Genomic DNA, 19,500 nt, shown 5'->3' on the forward strand with positions numbered 1-19,500 from the left:
GCCAAGGCTAAAGGTTCCAACAACATTTAGGTAATAGTCCTGAAGACTTGCGCTCCAAAACTTGCCAGCCTATTCAAGTCAACGTTGCCATGATCCAGTACAGCTAAAATGCCAACATCTAACTGCTCATCTTTCCTACATTCACCACTGTCTGTCCTGCCACCCCTCTGCCGTGTCTTGTTTGTGCCTTGCTGGCTTTGTTGTTAGCAGACTGAAACCATTTTCTCCTTTTCATATCTAACATTACACCAATTTTAAGATCATTTCAAAGGCAAGTTTGTATCCAGTTCTCCAGCAATAAATGATAATCTAACAGCTTTCCTAATTACTTGCTGTACCTGCATACTAATCATTTGTGAGTCATACACAAAGACACTCAGATCCCCTTGCACCTCTGAGCTCAGCAATCTCTCACCATTTAGATAAAACCCTTCCCTATTCTTTCTGCCAAAATGGACAAGTTTAGACTTTCCCATATTACGCTCATTTACCTGACTTTTTCCCACTTATTTATCTTGCAGCTTTACCCATTGTAGCTTTTTTACGCCCTCAACTTACTTTCCTACCTATTTTTGTGCCTTCAGAAAATTTAGAAATCATACTCTCGGTCCCTTTATTCAAGTCATTTATACAAATTATAAACAGTTGATGCTCACCACTAATTACAATGTCACGCCAAATTGTTACATCTTGCAAACCAGAAAATGACTCATTACTACTCACTGCTTCCTTTAAGTTAAGCAATTATTATTACCCATGAGTTTCTGCTTTTTGCACTGAACTTTTGATATGGGACCTTATTAAAATCCTTCTGGAAATCTCTAAGTGTAGTGCATCCATTGTTTCCCTATTATCTATAACACATATTACTTCCGGAAGGGCCAATAAACATGATTTGCCTTTCACAAAACCATGTTCACTCTACCAGATTATCTTGATAATTTTCTAAATATCCTGCTATAATGCATTTAATGATGGCTTCTCACACCTTAACTATAGCAGATGGTTTGTAAATTCCTGCTGTCTGTCTCCCTCCCTTTTTGAATAAAGGAGTTGATCCACTATTTTCTAATCCCTGGAACCCTTTTACAAATATTAATACTTTGAAAAATTAAAACCAAAGCCACTTCATTTAAGATCCAAAGATGAAGCCTTTCAGGACCTAGGGACTTGGCAGCCCACAGCTCTAGTAATTTGCTCAATATGTACAAGTTGTATTTCATTGAATCTTCTGGAAAAGCACCTTAACCTCCATAAACATTTGCTTTTTTCTCTGTGTAAAATAAATTGTTTTATATTGGTAGAGCTTATTTGGATATGGATGCCACCCTCTCTGAAGAGCAGATTCAGAAGTATGCTGATTCTGCACTGGTGTACGTAAACAGTACTGTCAAAGAGCTGCGACGACTGTTTCTTGTGCAAGACCTTGTGGATTCTCTGAAAGTAAGGACATCTAAGCCATTTTCTTTTATTACTTAATGTTAAGAACTGTCAATTCAGTTTTCACCTGACATTTAGTTTAAGAAGGTTAATACTGCTTTCATTTGCCACTGAAGAATCACCCATGATTCCTCTTCTGTTACTCCCACAGCAATATTCCTGTGTTCCCCCAATACTTGTTGTATTGCTGTCTTAGCCATAGAGTCAGGACTCAACCAGTGAATGTACATCTTTCATAATCTGGTCACAAGTAATTTATCATACAGTGCACCATATTTGCAGTTTTCACCTGAAGTTTGTAGATTTAGGATAATACTGTAAACTGATTTAAATTCTTGTTACCTCATTAAAATTTAATTTTCTTGGATTATTTCATCTCTACTTACCTGAAAAATGCTTCTCAAATCTATTCATAATTTAATCTTGTCTCTCTCCTTCGTAAACATAAATGAACAGGAATGTTTTGCACTGCTTCACCAGTCAGTGAGCAAATCTTAATGTCATTATTCTCTCCTTAGAGTGGAAAGGTTTTTTTTTGTACAGATCATATTTTGAATGCATCTGATTAGCACTTATCATATTATACAAAGTACTTAAATGTAATGATGCTATTTATCACATTCCCTACTTTGGTGCCTTTTCTTAAACAACAATATCATTTATAGTAGAGAGCAAGGCACTAGTTTGATCTGCATTGTAATACATGTCCACCACTTTCACTGACAAGTTTATGAACGAAAATGAGACCTTGCCTGGCATTGTTTAATCAGGGCATGCAATGTTATGGGATGTGAATTTTTATTTAATTTCAAAGTGCACTTTGAACATTAAATGCCAGACATTAATCACAGCAAAGCATAAGTAGACTCATTCATGGGCAGTTAGCATTAGATTTGACACTGTCTAATTCAGAGACCTGAAGCCAATTCAATGGTTGAGTGGCAAAATCAAAATACTGTGGACGCTGAAAAGCTGAAACAAAACCAAAAATTGCTGAAAATGCTCAGATGATCGAACAGAATTTTACCACTGGCTTGCAGGATGCTGAATTCAGGATGAAACCAGGGTTCTTGAGCATGAACATGCCAGCAGCTGGACAAGTTCAGCAACTTTCCCCAGGGCAACTACTTAATTGGCTGCCTACAGGTTTGCCATCCAGTTAAGGACAATGGGCGGATTTCCACTGCTCCTGTTCCTGGTCCAGTCAATGGACAATTGAACCTGGAGCCCTGACAACCTCAGCAGGAAAGGAGCGGAATCATGTGGAAGGCCAAGAGCAGATCTACTGGAGTTTTTCCCAAGATAGAAACCAAGCAGACAAGCTTCTTCACATAACCCTTTGGGCCTAAGGGTTGACTCTTCCCTGCCTGTAGTCTCGTCCGTTATGGATCTGAAGAATCAATCATAATAGAACCCCTGATTGACTGGCTGCACTGCATCAGGGGACCATCTTGATCATTACTATTTTCCAGGCCCCTCCCTCCCAGCCACCACTGCAGGAATTTTGAAAATTCTGCCTAATATTTCAGACCAAAGATATTTTATCAGAAATTCATGTGGAAAGTCATAGTTGAGTTAGAGAAGCAAACCAATTAGATACAAGGTGTACTTTCCTGTGAGGTATAATTTCAAGGTTATGGTCGAAGCACCTTGAAACTAAATGTAAACAAACAGAAATAAGTCACAATTGGTGCCGAATGGAGCTGTGAACTTACAGTATATATATTTTTTGAAAATTTAAGCTTCAAACCTATCCTTCCTGCACCATTATGCACCGAATGTTTAAGGAGATGAAACCATGACAGAATTTCAAATTTTAAATGACTTGTTCTGACACCTAAAAATACATCCAATGATATAGAAAATAAAGTGCAGGTATCAACAAGGATAAATTGAAAAACGTACTCTCAAAAATCCCAATTGTGTTTCCTGCAACACCTATAATTCTGAGCTTAGTTTTCCACTTGTATTCATCCAGCAAAATTCCTGACAAAGCTAAGCAGCCCATTATGAAACAAACTGGTTATTTATGTTTGTAAAATTATTTGCAGAAAGAAAACCCCTTCATTGAAATGCAGTCTGAGCCAGGAATCATCCAGTTGAACCAATCTTTTCACAATCCTGGACAGACTGTAGTGTTTGACATACACCTTTTGGCTAGGCCATTTCACACATCCTTTTGATTGATAGTTTATTGCTTTTTCTCCATGGATTAGGACAGAATCATCCTTGATTGCACCACAAATTATAATTAGTACAATCCTTTTACCCGTAAAGACTTAGCAATCAAAATATTGCATTAAAAATACAATTTTTATTTTTTACTCTATTAGAAATTCTATAAACATATACCCTTGTAATGTGATATTTTAAAGTAATTAACACCAAGAAATGAGGAGGTAATAAAAATAATGCCTATTCCATCGTTCTCTCTTTTTTTTGTCTATTTTAAACAAAAGCACATTAGGAGGGTTGACTAAAAGCAAGGGTCCAGGAGCAAATTTCAACAGGCATAGATTTAAAGTTATGCGTAAGCAAAGCAATGATAATGTGAGGAAAAAAATCTTTTGTTACACAGCAGGTGGTTAGGGCATGGGAGGATTGGGGAGACAGAGGGTGAGTTACTCGTAGCCGAATTCTCTGTCTCTGATCTGCTTTTCCAGCAGCTACAATATTTATATGACTGCTCCAGTTTAGTTTCCAACCATTGGTAGTCCCCAGGATATTAGTAACAATACTATAATTTCAAATTTTTCAAACATTCAACAAAAGAATTTGGCAAACCTCTTCATTAAGATAAAATGAACAGCACTGCAACGAAAGAAAAAAACCGAGTTATACAAGTTTTAATATCTATCAATGGATAGAATTTGCTTATTGTTAAATACTTATAGATTGCTTTGCACTTGACAATTAATTTTTGATATACTTGGATGCCATTTGGGTTGTTCATACGTTTTAAAATGGAATGCATCACATCAAAACAGTGAGTTTCTATGTGTGAATTTCATGTTTAACTGTTTTGTTTTAGTTTGCAGTACTGATGTGGCTGTTGACCTATGTTGGAGCTATCTTCAATGGCTTGACCTTGATGATTATGGGTAAATATGTTCTCAAACAGAACTCAAAACAAAATTGATCAGTTTTGTTGCTGTGTATTTTCCAGGTTTATGAGCAAAGTAGCAATGCATGTCTGTGTCAACCTTAATTTATCTATCCAGCTTAGTCATAGATGTTTCAAACAGATATTTGTGCAACAGTGCTAAAGATACTGAGAAAAGTTAGGATATTGCTGCATATTAGTACCTTCTTAAATTAGTTATAAATATTCTGGGAACAGAATGGGTAATGAAGATAGAAAAATTGTGGAGTGATCAATCTACCCACCTGTAACTATGAGTTCAGCAAATCGGGTTTTGCCAGCAATAGAGTCTCATTGATAAATTCTTTAAATATAATTCCCCAACCAACAGGTTTGCAGAATACCCTTTACAAACATTGATCTCTTCACTGATTCAACCAACATGGATTTTGTTTCTTGCCTCGGTGTAATCTTATTCTATACTATGCCAAGAAAGCTCTTGGCACAGTTATGTGCTCTGGAAGCTCAGCTGGTGAATGCCCAGGGCAGATGCGAGTGAAGTAGCCGGCAGCTGACGAATGGCAGTGGGACCAGTTTAGAACTCTTCTCCATTTCCATTACACACATCTACCAACACTTGGGCAGGTGACCAAATAGGATTGATGGTAGCCTCCAATCAAAAAGGCAGCAGCATCACCTCAGCCCTGTCTAGCATTACCCTTTGTATCTCATCACTTGCTTACTTTGTCCAATCAATGGGATTATCCACTGTGATAGGACAAATAGAAATTGTTTTTTTTAAGTGATGACAGACTGGAAAATGTGTACATTCAGAGGGTGTCCCTATTGCATGAGTCACAGTACACATGCAGCAATTAGGAAAGCAAAGTTATTCTTCATTAGAAACAGGAAACATGGCAGGCGTGGTGAGTTAATTAAGCGAGAGCTGAAATTCAAAAATAACAATAAAAAGCAAAAGAACTGCAGTTGCTGTAAAAGATCTGAGGAAAGGTCACCGGACCCAAAACATTAACTCTGATTTCTCTTCACAGATGCTGCCAGATCTGCTGAGCTTTTCCAGCAACTACTGTTTTTACTTCAAAAATGATATTGGTGGCTTCAGGCTGAAAAGCTAATTCAAAATCATGCAAGTGGCAGGTGGAGCCTTACAACACTGTCCTATGGTGGTTTCCTACTTGTAATATATTTGCATAGTATTATTCCTCATGATCTAGAACTTCTTCAAATTAAGTCCTACCTTCAGGATTAAGTTAGCAGTTCATTGTAACCATGTGACACCCAGTTTTAGTTCATTTAAATGTGATGTGCACCAGTTTGCTTTGAGTAATTATGTCTGAAGTAAGCGTATACCCAAAAAGAGAGAGGAGCAAGAGAATGACACCTCAGCTGGAGAGTCAGGATGGCAAGGGCAAGTGAAGGGTGAGGCATGTTGAGGGCTTTCGGCCATAAGAACACAAAACAGAAGAACTAGGAGCAGGAGTAGGCCACCTGGCCCTACAATCCTGCTCTGCCGCACAGTAAGATCATGGCTTATCTTTTCATGGACTCAGCTCCACTTACCCACCAGCTCAGCATAACCCTTAATGTCTTTACTGTTCAGAAATCTATCTGCCTTAAAAACATTCAACAACGCAGCCTCAACTGCTTCATTGGGGAGGGAATGCCACAGATTCACAACCCTTTGTGTGAAAAGGTTCCTCCTGAGCTCAGTTCTAAATCTGCTCCCCATTCTTTTGCGGCAATGCCAGTTTCATCCCCCAGTGGAAACAACCTCCCTGCTTATATCTTATCCATTCCCTTCGTAATTTTATGTTCCAAATGATTACCCCCATTCTTCTAAATCTCTCCTCATAAACCAGTCCTCTTGATTTCAAAATAAACCTACAGAAACTCATCTACCACCCCTCCAGTGCCAGTACATCCTTTCTCAAGTAAGGAGACCAAAACTGTACACAGAATGACCTCACCAGCATCCTTCACACCTGCAACATAAGCTGTCCAGTGTTAAGCTTCAACCCTCTAGCAGTGAAAGAAAATATTCCATTTTCCTTCTTAATTACCAGCTACACCTGCTGATCAACGTTTTGTGATTCATACACAAAGACACCTAGGTCTCTGTGCACAGCAGCATGCTGCAATTTTTCACCATTTAAATAATAAACGATTTTGCTGTTATTCCTATCAAAATAGGTGACTTCACATTTACCAACATTGTACTCCATCTGCCAGATTCTTGTCCACTCACTTAATCTGTCTATATCCCTCTGAACACTTTCACTGTCCTGTGCACACTTTGTTCTGGCACTCATTTCCGTGTCATCTGCGAACTTTGACACCCAACTCTAAATCATCTATGTAAATTGTAAACAATCGCAGTCTCAACACTAATCCCTATGGCACACCACTAGCTACTGATTGTTAATCAGAAAAACACCCATTTTTCCCCACTCTTTGCTTTCTGTTAGTTAACCATTCTCCTAGCCATGCACGTTTATCTTATTCAGCAGCACTTTGTGCAGCACCTGGTCATATTCCTTCTGGAAATCCAAATACAGCACATCCACCGATTCCCATTATCCAGCGCGCTTGTAATGTTCTCAAACACTTCCAGTAAATTAGTTAAGCCCCACTGGCCTTTCATGAACCAATGCTGCATATACCGCACATGGGGTCAAGAGTGGGAGTGTGCAGTGTGTTGGGCCTGGTGTTTTGGGTGTGGTCATGAACTGTGGAGGCAATCAATAAAGATAAACAAAATGAGGGGCCTAAGGATAGAGTCAGTACTGTCCAAAGCTGGATGCAGAGTGAAACTCAGTGCTAGCTGTAAAAGAAAATGTTCACAGTCATAGAGATATACAGCACGGAAACAGACCCTTCGGTCCAACCCGTCCATGCCAACCAGATATCCCAACCCAATCTAGTCCCACCTCCCAGCACCCGGCCCATATCCCTCTAAACCCTTCCTATTCATATACCCATCCAAATGCCTCTTAAATGTTGCAATTGTACCAGCCTCCACCACTTCCTCTGGCAGCTCATTCCATACACGTACCACCCTCTGTGTGAAAAAGTTGCCCCTTAGGTCTCTTTTATATCTTTCCCCTCTCACCGTAAATCTATGCCCTTTAGTTCTGAACTCCCCGACCCCAGGGAAAAGACTTTGCCTATTTACCCTATCCAGGCCCCTCATAATTTTGTAAACCTCTAAAAGGTCACCCCTCAGCCTCCGACGCTCCAGGGAAAACAACCCCAGCCGATTCAGCCTCTCCCTATAGCTCAAATCCTCCAACCCTGGCAACATCCTTGTAAATCCTTTCTGAACCCTTTCAAGTTTCACAACATCTTTCCGATAGGAAGGAGACCAGAATTGCATGCAATATTCCAACAGTGGCCTAACCAATGTCCTGTACAGCCCCAACATGACCTCCCAACTCCTGTACTCAATACTCTGACCAATAAAGGAAAGCATACCAAACGCCACCTTCACTATCTTATCAACCTGCGACTCCACTTTCAAGGAGCTATGAACCTGCACTCCAAGGTCTCTTTGTTCAGCAACACTCGCTAGGACCTTACCATTAAGTGTATAAGTCCTGTTAAGATTTGCTTTCCCAAAATGCAGCACCTCGCATTTATCTGAATTAAACTCCATCTGCCACTTCTCAGCCCATTGGCCCATATGGTTAAGATCCTGTTATAATCTGAGGTAACCCTCTTCACTGTCTCATGAGGGGATATTTAATTCAGTTGGGTTAGAGGCCGGTTTGAGGTTGAATTATTTAAAGATATCATTAGTCGTGTCACGGAATCAAATGACACTCTAAGGATGGTGCAGGAAGGAGTAGGATCAGAGGAGGAATCTCACTGGAGATGGGGATAAGCTTGGAAAGGAGAGGTGGCATGTTCACATCCATAACGGCATGGTCAAGCGTGATGGGAGGAAGTTCAAGGATTACAGGAAGAAGACACACCAAGTTGTTTGCAAAAGGAAGGTGAAGGGTCGCGGTTTGTAACCTGTCTGAATTACCTTCCACCTTAACAGTAAAGAATAACTGAATAGCAATTATACAGTACCTTGCTGAGATCACACCTGTCATGCCACATTCAGATGTTGTCTCCTTACTGGAGTAAAGATAAAGCTGCCTTGGATGGAATACAATAAGGGTTTACCAGTCTGATTATTAGGATGATGGGATTGTCCTGTGAAGAGAGAGTGAGTAAATTAGGCCTATGTTCACTGGAGATAAATGCAAGGGCACATCTGAATGGGAGCACTGCTACAGTGATTTAAAACTCAAACTGGGGCCAGAGCTTTAAGGCCAAAAGTGCTGAGGAGGAAGAGGACTTGTGGCCATTGCTATTGCTGTGCCAATGACCTTTCACCCTGCAGTCACCTTTGGTTAACTGCCAGAATCCAACATTGTTGGGGGACAACTCCAGTCAGTAAAGTACAGGTGGTGCCATAATCATACCCAATTAGTTCCTTAGTGGGCCTAATTGACTCTGTATATACAAGATGAGTAACTGCTGGCACAGTGACCCTGCATCGAGCAATATTGCTGAAAGGAGGGAACCTGTCAGGTGATTGGCTGGACATGCTGTCTTTCTCTGGTTCTGCCTCCTATCCTGACCAGATAACTGACAATCCTTGGGCTAAATCTGCTCAGTTTAATCCCACATTCCATAGGCTTTGTTTCAGTGGTGAACAACAGTTTTACATCAGCTTGATGAGGTGACCATATTTCAGATTTCTTTCTGGAGTATCTGTCTGATCAAGTAGGGACATCACAATATCCTTATGTGATATCTGCAAAAATGAGCCTTCCCTCCTCCTGTTCTTCTCCCTATTGTCCCGAAATTGACAAATGTAGTACAGATAAAGGATCCAAACAGCACCCTTGTACTTCAGTGATTATGTTGCGCATTTATCCATTTTGAGTTTGGGGAGTTCTCAACACCAATTGTAACCAGCTGAATTTGCTTAGTTTCTTTTTAATTGAGATAAAAATCAACTGGTCCTGAAGTGAATCTTTTCTAGTTTGGCATACAATTTCAGATTTGCCTGATTTGTACTTCTGTAATTCAGTTCCATAATTACAGTCTGTATTCTGCTTATGGTAACATCTTCATGCTTTCTGCCTGTTAATGACAGGAATCATATCACTCTGTTCTCTCATTCTCTCAACTTTAATCTTTGACTTTAAGTTTCAGAAAAACCTTTGATGCTGTATATTCTGTAGGAGGAATTGTGTAAGGTTGGGTATGTCACTCTCGGGCCACAAATTAATATGTTGATGTTCTCTTCCAGCTGTCGTTTCTATGTTTACCTTGCCTGTTGTATATGAGAAATACCAGGTAAATCCCTTATTAATTTTCAGGTACAGGAAAATCTATAAGAATCTATATATGTTAAAGTTCTACAGTAGTTACTATATTTATTTTAATAATTGTTTTATGGTTATCTATGCAGGCACAAATCGACCAGTATTTGGGACTGGTGAGGACCCATGTCAATTCTGTGGTGGCAAAGTAAGTTTGACATTAGAACTAATCCTTTTACAGAAGCTGAGGAACAGGATGTCCAAATTAGCTTTTTCTAATAACCACATACAGCAATCAAAATGTGAAAGAAGATAAAATTACAGTTTTGGCAGATTTGAAAATATTTTAGGCACACTGTACAATTTTCCCTATGCTGCCAATGTTGCAAACAATTTTCTCTCCACAGATTAGATTAGATTCTTCTTTTTCCCATTTAAAAAAAAATTGTCATACCCAAACACTCAATTTTTAAAAAAAATTTCAATCACAGAATGTAGATATCTCTAGCTAGAGCAGCATTTTTGCGCACCCCTTTACCTCAACTCCTCTGTCTCTATACTCAATCGACATTGTTCTTACGTCCTTTTCCTCTAAGGTTTGTTAGAGTGTTGTCCCCTTCCAAATTTGTGTCCAGGTTGTCCTGCTATAACATTTGTTTTGTTAATGCAAATTCACTGTAACGTGATTGACGAATTGGGGACACTGTTTCTAAAGCACAAACTTTTAAAGCGTGTGTTGGTTATAATGCAATTCCAACCTTCTTGGATGACCAGAACAGAGGAGCTTCTTGTCAAAAGGAAGAAGGCAGCTTACGTAAGTTGGAGGAAGCAAGGGTCTAGCACAGCTTTAGAGGATTACAGGCTTACTAGAAAGGAGCTCAGAAATGGATTGAGGAGAGCCAGGAGGGGGCACAAAAAAGGCTTGGTAGGAAGGATTAGGGAAAACCCAAAGGCATTTTACTCATACATGAGGAATAAGAGAATGATCAGGGAGAAGGTAGGTCTGGTCAGGGATACCATAGGGAACTTGTACATGGAGTCTGAGCAGATAGAAGAACCCTTAAATGAGTTTTTTGCTTCAGTTTTCACTAAGGAAAGGGACCTTGTTATAAATGAGAACTTTGAGGAGCCGGGAAACAGGCTTGAACAGATCTAGATTGAGGAAGTTGATGTGCTGGAAATTTTGGCAAACATTAAGATTGATAAGTCCCCAGGGCCAGAGCAGATTTATCCTAGGTTGCTCCAGGAAGTGAGCAAGGAGGTTGCTAAGCCACTGGCTAATATACTTGCCTCCTCACTCTCCACGGGAGTCATACTGGAGGATTGGAGGGAGGCAGAATGTTATTCCTCTTTTCAAGAAGGGTAATAGGGAAATCCCTGGCAATTACAGACCAGTCAGTCTTACGTCTGTGATCAGCAAGGTTTTGGAAAGAATACTGAGGGATCGGATTTATGATTATTTGGAAAAGCAGAGTGTGATTTAAAAGCAGTCAGAATGGCTCTGTGAGGGGCAGGTCATGCCTCACAAATCTTATTGAGTTCTTTGAAGAGGTGATGAAGGTCAGGCAGTGGATGTGGTGTATATGGATTTCAGCAAGGCAGTTGATAAGGTTCCCCATGGTAGGCTAATTCATAAAGTCAGGAAGTATGGCATACAGGGAGATTTGACTATCTGAATTCAGAATTGGTTGGCTGAAAGAAGGCAGAGTGTGGTTGTAGATGGAAAGTATTCTGCCTGGAGGTTAGTGGTGAGTGGTGTCTTGCAGGGCTCTGTTCTTGGATCTCTGCTCTTTGTAGTTTTTATAAATGACTTGGATGAGGGGGTTGGGTGGGTTAGTAAATTTGCCAATGACACACAAGTTGGAGGTACCATTGATCGTATCGAGGGCTACAGCATGCTGCAGCGCGACATTGACAGGATGCAGAGCTGGGCTGAGAAATAGTAGATGGAGTTCAACCTGGATAAATGCGAAGTGATGCATTTTGGAAGGTCGAATTGAATGCTGAATATAGGATTAAAGATAGAATTCTTGACAGTGTGGAGGAACAGCAGGATCTTGGTGTTCAAGGGCATAGATCCCTCAAAGTTGCCACCCAAGTGGATAGGGTTATTAAGAAAGCATATGGTGTTTTGGCTTTCATTAACAAGAGTTTAAGAACCGCGAGGTTTACTGCAGCTCTGCAATACCCTCGTGAGACCACACTTGGAATATTGTGTCCAGTTCTGGTCGCCCTATTATAGGAAAGATGCGGAGGCTTTGGAGAGGGTGCAAAGAAGGTTTACCAGGTCGCTGCCTGAACTGGAGGGCTCGTCTTACAAAGAGAGGTTGACTAAGCTCGGACTTTTCTCTCTGGAGAGCAGGAGGAAGAGAGGTGACCTGATCAAGGTATACAAGGTAATGAGAGGCATGGATAGAGTCGATTGCCAGAGACTTTTCTCCAGAACAGGATTGACTGCTATGAGGGGTCATAATTTTAAGGTGTTTGGGGAAAGATATAGAGGGGATGTCAGCGGTATCGAGGGGATGTCAGAGAGAGGTTCTTTACGCAAAAAGGTATGAATGCATGGAATGTGTTACCAGCGGTGGTGGTGGGAACAGTCATTAGGGACATTCAAGCAACTGCTGGACATAGACATTGTCAGCAGTGAATGAAGGGGTGTGTGGGTTACATTATTTTATTTTAGATTAGGATTAATCCTTGGCACAACATTGTGGGTCGAAGGGCCTGTGCTGCGCTGTACTTTTCTATGACCCTTCTATGATCCATCTATGATCCATTAATTTAAATGGTGCTGCTATGATGCGATTTTCTTACAACACAGGATTGCACAAGAACAGGACTACCACATTATAGCAGAACTGACTGAATCTCTCAAGCAGATTTCTGCTCCACCACAGCACTGAAAGAACCCTTACCAAAATCATAAGTGACATCTTTTGTGACTGTGAATGTGGTATTTCCTCCTTTATCATCCTTCTCAATTTCATTAAGCTTTTAACAATCATGGCGTTTCTTAAAATGTTTTCTTCTACGGTTGTCCATTAGTTGACATATAGGTAAAACAAGGAGTTCATAATCTACCTGTCTTTGTAGTTAGTTCTTTACCAGTCACCATTGGAGAATTGACAGGAGAATGGTAGCCCCCTCAAATCCCATAACATCCTGTGCCTGCCATATCAGTGGGTGGTATAGAGAGAAATTAAATGTTGCTGAAATCATTACGAAATCACTTGAATTCAAATAGTTAAGCAATCTCTAGCAACCTCATTTTAAGGAGAGATGTTCAATGAAACAAATGCTCTCAATAATTCCCTTAACTCCATTACAGTGGTGAGAATGCTGTTCTTTTAAGAAAGCAGAGTTTTTGCATTTGACTTGTTACCTGTTTGTTCAGAGTGCATTCTTCCACTCTTGTTTTTCTTTTGTGCATCATGAATTCCTTTCAGGAAATATTCTCAGATGTTCTAGCAAAATATTACATGTTGAATGAAAGAAGTGTTATTTTATTTTTTTTTCCACAGGAGTTACTGCAGTACAGTTAGAGAAGTCAGATATTAAACTAGATTTGTGATGAGAGGTAGCTCTGTTGTGAGTTCAGCTTTACAGCAGGCTGGGTACATTGCCAGAGGCAAGGCCTCAGGAAATCTACCCTTATAGTTAGTTGAGTGTGGATTTCTCTTCTCCCATAAAGGAATAATAAATCTGTTACTACTGTATATTAAATCAAATTATAAATTTAAATCCTTGACATTCAATGGCATAAAAATGTGGGTCAGGTAGTCTTGTTACCCAAGATGAGCTTCCCTGTAAAATAGTAATACTTAAAACAAGTCTTGAATGGCAACCAAGGGAGAATTTGTACTCTCCTCAATGTAGGGCCTGCTCAAATATCAGAAGAAGAAACTTGCATTCACAAGGACAATATTTCCTTGGGCTGCAGAATGGGACAATAAAATCTAAAATTGAAAGCTAGCCACAGTGACAGTAATAGTGAAATTACCGTTGTCATAAAAACTGCTCAAACTCACTTTCTGACCTTTTAGGGAAGGAAATCTACCATCCTCACCAGGTCTGGCCAGTACGTGACTCCAAATCCTCAGCAATGTGGTTGATTCTCAACCACTGTCCTCAGGAATTGGGGATGGATAATAAAATCTGGTTTTGCCTGCAATATATACATTAAATGAACTAAAATAGAACAAGTCACTGGTGGTTACAGAAACAAAAAGACATATGAATCAGCAGTATAAATGGGGAAAATAATTGTAAAAATAGTTTTAAAAAATCAATCTATTTTAAGAGAAAAGTCATTCTGCACAGATTGGGAACTATAGGTTCTCATCTGTTAAATTATGACCAAGTCAGGTTGGACAGGAAGACTACAAGAAAGACACTCGGAGAGTTTTACGGATCATCCCCCTTTTCATCCACCCACCAACCCCTCCAAAATCTGCAAACATCTGTAGAAGAGTACAAAGTTCTGCACACACTGTTTTAAACTTCTTCCAATGCATCTAATTTTCTCTTTCATTTTTAAAGATTAACCTCTGATACATCTGGCTGCATTTTTACTGCCTCCTTTGTCTGTATGCAAAGTGTTTTGAGGTGCTGATAAAAGTAATGATGGTAGTATGGGTTGGGGCAAAATTCTGCAGATAATGGAAATCGCTAATAAAAGCAGGAAATATTGGAAGTATCAGCAGCTCCAGCAGGATCTAAATGGAGAGAAAATTAGAAGAATTAGATGAAAGGCTGTCAACCTGAAATATTTCTCTCTCCAAAGAAACTCTTCCACCTAACTTGTAAAATGTTTCCAGTGTTTTATATTAATTGTTTTACTATAAACATGGAATTGGGTTCTGAGTTAACCAAGGTGAGACAGCCTTCTAGGAAACCATCTTGTGTAAGAAATCTCATGACTGTAGCAATTTGATTATTTTTAAGTTATATAATTCACTTACCCATTCCTTTCCCCCCTGCCTTTTCTCCTTTTATTCAGGATTCAAGCCAAAATACCAGGAGCAAAACGAAAGACTGAGTAAGAGCAATGTGAAGCGATACTGTTGGCACAAGAAAGGGCATCTGGAGCAGAAGCTTTTCTGTATTCTTCAAATTAATCAGACTTGTCTTGGAGAGTTGTTGTCCCATTTGTCAGCATCATGGTTTTAGAAACACTCAGCACTGAGACACTCCTTTTCCCATGCTGTTTCCAAATGATTAGAATACCTGCAATCACTTGTGTCGATCACTATAGTAAGGAGAACCAAGTAATAATTATTGTATTAGCCGTGTTTTTGTGTTGCTTATAAACAAATGCATGACGTTAAGAGTCTTAATTCTATTTAACTTTCTAGTGTTTTCTGCTGCAATGGCGGTGCTTATAACTTTTAATGTTACTTGTGGCTAGGGCATTTCTGCTTTAGTGCACTTCTGCAATAGTCTAATTGCTCCAAAGTCACTGAGTCAGTCTGGCTTTATTAAGTAAAACAATAGAACAGTGGATCGATGTTTTGGTGTTTATCCAGTACAAAAGTTCTGAGGATTATGTACTGTAATTGTGGCATTTGGTTTTGTAAACTAAAGAAATATAACGCTCATGTTTTTCGAACTATTGTCATACTATTAAAGAAGTATGGAAATAGGCTCCTGGCTTTTCTTTCTTCCCAGGCAATTTTACTGCGATTTCTGTTTGATGAAACTTTGCTAATGCGCAGGTTTTAACTCTTGCTGAGAATAGACAACAATTCTGAGTTAGGTAAAAACAATGACTGCAGACGCTGGAAACCAGATTCTGGATCAGTGGTGCTGGAAGAGCACAGCAGTTCAGGCAGCATCCGAGGAGCAGTAAAATCGACTTTTCGGGCAAAAGCCCATCATCAGGAATAAAGGCAGAGAGTCTAAAGCATGGAGAGATAAACTAGAGGAGGGTGGGGGTGGTGAGAAAGTAGCATAGAGTACAATAGGTGAGTGGGGAGGGAATGAAAGTAATAGGTCTAGGGCGGGGGGAGGGTGGAGTGGATAGGTGGAAAAGAAGATAGGCAGATAGGACAAGTCATGGGGACAGTGCTGAGCTGGAAGTTTGGAACTATGGTGAGGTGGGGGAAGGGGAAATGAGGAAACTGTTGAAGTCCACATTGATGCCCTGGGGTTGAAGTGTTCCGAGGCGGAAGATGAGGCGTTCTTCCTCCAGGCGTCTGGTGGTGAGGGAGCAGCGGAAAAAGAGACTCAGGACTTGCATGTCCTCGGCAGAGTGGGAGGGGGAGTTGAAGTGTTGGGCCACAGGGGGGTGTGATTGATTGGTGCGGGTGTCCCGGAGATGTTCCCATAAGCGCTCTGCTAGGAGGCGTCCAGTCTCCCCAATGTAGAGGAGACCGCATCGGGAGCAACGGATACAATAAATGATACTAGTGAGTGTGCAGGTAAAACTTTGGATGTGGAAGGCTCCTTTAGGGCAGATGGAGGTGAGGGAGGAGGTGTGGGCGCAGGTTTTGCTGTTCCTGCGGTGGTAGGGGAAGGTGCCAGGATGGGAGGGTGGGTTGTAGGGGCGCGTGGACCTGACCAGGTAGTCACGGAGGGAATGGTCTGTGTGGAAGGCGTAAAGGGGTGCGGAGGGAAATATATCCCTGGTGGGGTCTTTTTGGAGGTGGCGGAAATGTCGGCGGATGATTTGATTTATGCGAAGGTTGGTAGGGTGGAAGGTGAGCACCAGGGGGTTCTGTCCTTGTTACGGTTGGAGGGCTGGGGTCTGAGGGCGGAGGTGCGGGATATGGACGAGATGCGTTGGAGTGCATCTTTAACTACGTGGGAAGAGAAATTGCGGTCTCTAAAGAAGGAGGCCATCTAGTGTGTTCTATGGTGGAACTGGTCCTCCTGGGAGTAGATACGGCAGAGGCAGAGGAATTGGGAAGACGGGATGGCATTTTTGCAAGAGGTAGGGTGGGAAGAGGTATAATCCAGGTAGCTGTGGGAGTTAGTGGGTTTGTAAAAAATGTCAGTGTCAAATTGGTCGTCATTAATGGAGATGGAGAAGTCCAGGAAGGGGAGGGAGTTGTCAGAGATGGTCCAGGTAAATTTAAGGTCAGGGTGGAATGTGTTGGTGAAGTTGATGAATTGCTCAACCTCCTCGCGGGAGCACGAGGTGGCGCCAATACAGTCATCAATGTAGCGGAGGAAGAGGTGGGGAGTGGTGCCGGTGTAATTACAGAAGATTGTTCTACGTAGCCAACAAAGAGACAGGCATAGCTGGGGCCCATACGTGTGCCCATGGCTACCCCTTTGGTCTGAAGGAAGTGGGAGGATTCGAAGGAGAAATTGTTAAGGGTGAGGACCAGTTCGGCCAAACGAATGAGTGTATCGGTAGAAGGGTACTGTTGGGGACGTCGGGAGAGGAAAAACGGAGGGCTTGGAGGCCCTGGTCATGGCGGATGGAGGTGTAGAGGGATCCTTCATCCCCCTCCGTCCACACATCAATGAATTTAATACACGCCGTGATGTCGAACACTTCTTCCTTCGCCTCCAAGCTTACTTTCACAATCAGGACTCCCGCCCACCTTCCAAGGACCCCTTTGCCCACCTCCAACTCACTGCATCCACCTGGACACCCCACGCTGGCCTATTACCTGCCCTCGACCTCTTTATTTCCAACTGCTGCTGGGACATTAACCGCCTCAACCTGTCTACCCCCCTCCCCCACTCCAACCTCTCACCCTCACAATGCGCAACCCTCCAATCCGTCTGCTCCAATCCCAACCTCATCATACAAGCCAACAGATAAAGGGGGCGCAGTGGTAGTCTGGCACACTGACCTCTACACCGCTGAAGCCAAACGCCAACTCGAGGACACCCCTTCCTACCGCCCCCTTGACCATGACCCCACACCCCATCACCAAACCATCATCTGCCAGACCATACAGAACCTCATCACCTCAGGAGATCTCCCACCCACAGCTTCCAACCTCATAGTCTGGGAACCCCGCACTGCCCGGTTCTACCTCCTTCCCAAGATCCACAAGCCTGACCACCCTGGCCGACCCATTGTCTCAGCATGCTCCTGCCCCATTGAACCCATCTCTACCTACCTCGACACTGTCCTATCCCCACTAGTCCAGGAACTCCCCACATATGTTTGAGACACCACCCACGCCCTCCACCTCCTCCAAGACTTCTGTTTACCCGGCCCCCGACGCCTCATCTTCACCATTGATATCCAATTCCTCTACACCTCCATCCGCCATGACCAGGGCCTCCAAGCCCTCCGTTTTTTCCTCTCCCGATGTTCCCAACAGTACCCTTCCACCGACACACTCATTCGTTTGGCCGAACTGGTCCTCACCCTTAACAATTTCTCCTTCGAATCCTCCCACTTCCTCCAGACCAAAGGGGTAGCCATGGGCACACGTATGGGCCCCAGCTATGCCTGTCTCTTTGTTGGCTACGTAGAACAGTCGATGTTCTGTAGTTACACTGGCACCACTCCCCACCTCTTCCTCTGCTACATTGATGACTGCATTGATGCCACCTCGTGCTCCCCCGAGGAGGTTGACCAATTCATCAACTTCACCAACACATTCCACCCTGACCTTAAATTTACCTGGACCATCTCTGACAACTCCCTCCCCTTCCTGGACCTCTCCATCTCCATTAATGACGACCGATTTGACACTGACATTTTTTACAAACCCACCGACTCCCACAGCTACCTGGATTACACCTCTTCTCACCCTACCTCTTGCAAAAATGCCATCCCGTCTTCCCAATTCCTCCGCCTCCGCCATATCTGCTCCCAGGAGGACCAGTTCTACCACAGAACACACCAGTTGGCCTCCTTCTTTAGAGATCGCAATTTCCCTTCCCACGTGGTTAAAGATGCACTCCAACGCATCTCATCCACATCCTGCACCTCCGCCCTCAGACTCCACCCCTCCAACTGCAACAAGGACAGAACGCCACTGGTGCTCACCTTCCACCCTACCAACCTTCGCATAAATCAAATCATCCGCCGACATTTCCGCCACCTCCAAATAGACCCCACCACCAGGGATATATTTCGCTCCCCACCCCTTTACGCCTTCCGCAAAGACCGTTCACTCTGTGACTACCTGGTCAGGTCCACGCCTCCCTACAACCCACCCTCCCATCCTGGCACCTTCCCCTGTCACCGCAGGAACTGCAAAACCTGCGCCCACACCCTCCTCCCTCACCTCCATCCAATGCCCTAAAGGAGCCTTCCACATCCATCAAAGTTTTACCTGCACATCCACTACTATCATTTATTGTATCCATTGCTCCTGATGCGGTCTCCTCGACATTGGGGAGACTGGACGCCTCCTAGTAGAGCGCTTTAGGGAACATCTCCGGGACACCCGCACCAATCAACCACACCGCCCTGTGGCCCAACATTTCAACTCCCCCTCCCACTCTGCCGAGGACATGCAGGTCCTGAGTCTCTTTTTCCGCTGCTCCCTCACCACCAGACGTCAGGAGGAAGAACGCCTCATCTTCCGCCTTGGAACACTTCAACCGCAGGACATCAATGTGGACTTCAACAGTTTCCTCATTTCCCCTTCCCCCACCTCACCATAGTTCCAAACTTCCAGCTCAGCACTGTCCCCATGACTTGTCCTATCTGCCTAT

The 19,500-nt window shown here is 42.5% G+C and overlaps 1 protein-coding gene across 4 annotated transcripts in view; it reads left to right on the forward strand.

Moving 5' to 3' along the window:
* The window catches only part of rtn1a (reticulon 1a), a 235,465-nt gene extending 219,955 nt beyond the window's left edge, over positions 1 to 15,510 (forward strand). For all 4 annotated transcript variants that reach the window (XM_043697266.2, XM_043697267.2, XM_043697271.2 and 1 more), the window contains 5 exons: positions 1,305 to 1,443; positions 4,472 to 4,541; positions 9,852 to 9,898; positions 10,014 to 10,072; positions 14,867 to 15,510. In XM_043697266.2, coding sequence (XP_043553201.2) covers positions 1,305 to 1,443; positions 4,472 to 4,541; positions 9,852 to 9,898; positions 10,014 to 10,072; positions 14,867 to 14,909 — 358 coding nt within the window. In that variant the 3' untranslated portion in view covers positions 14,910 to 15,510. The remainder of the gene's footprint in view (positions 1 to 1,304; positions 1,444 to 4,471; positions 4,542 to 9,851; positions 9,899 to 10,013; positions 10,073 to 14,866) is intronic.
* Positions 15,511 to 19,500: the final 3,990 nt, after the last annotated feature.

This window comes from Chiloscyllium plagiosum, unplaced genomic scaffold (assembly GCF_037043375.1).
Source record: "Chiloscyllium plagiosum isolate Xiang-an unplaced genomic scaffold, Cpla_swu_hap1 HiC_scaffold_8, whole genome shotgun sequence".
NCBI classification, from domain to species: domain Eukaryota; kingdom Metazoa; phylum Chordata; class Chondrichthyes; order Orectolobiformes; family Hemiscylliidae; genus Chiloscyllium; species Chiloscyllium plagiosum.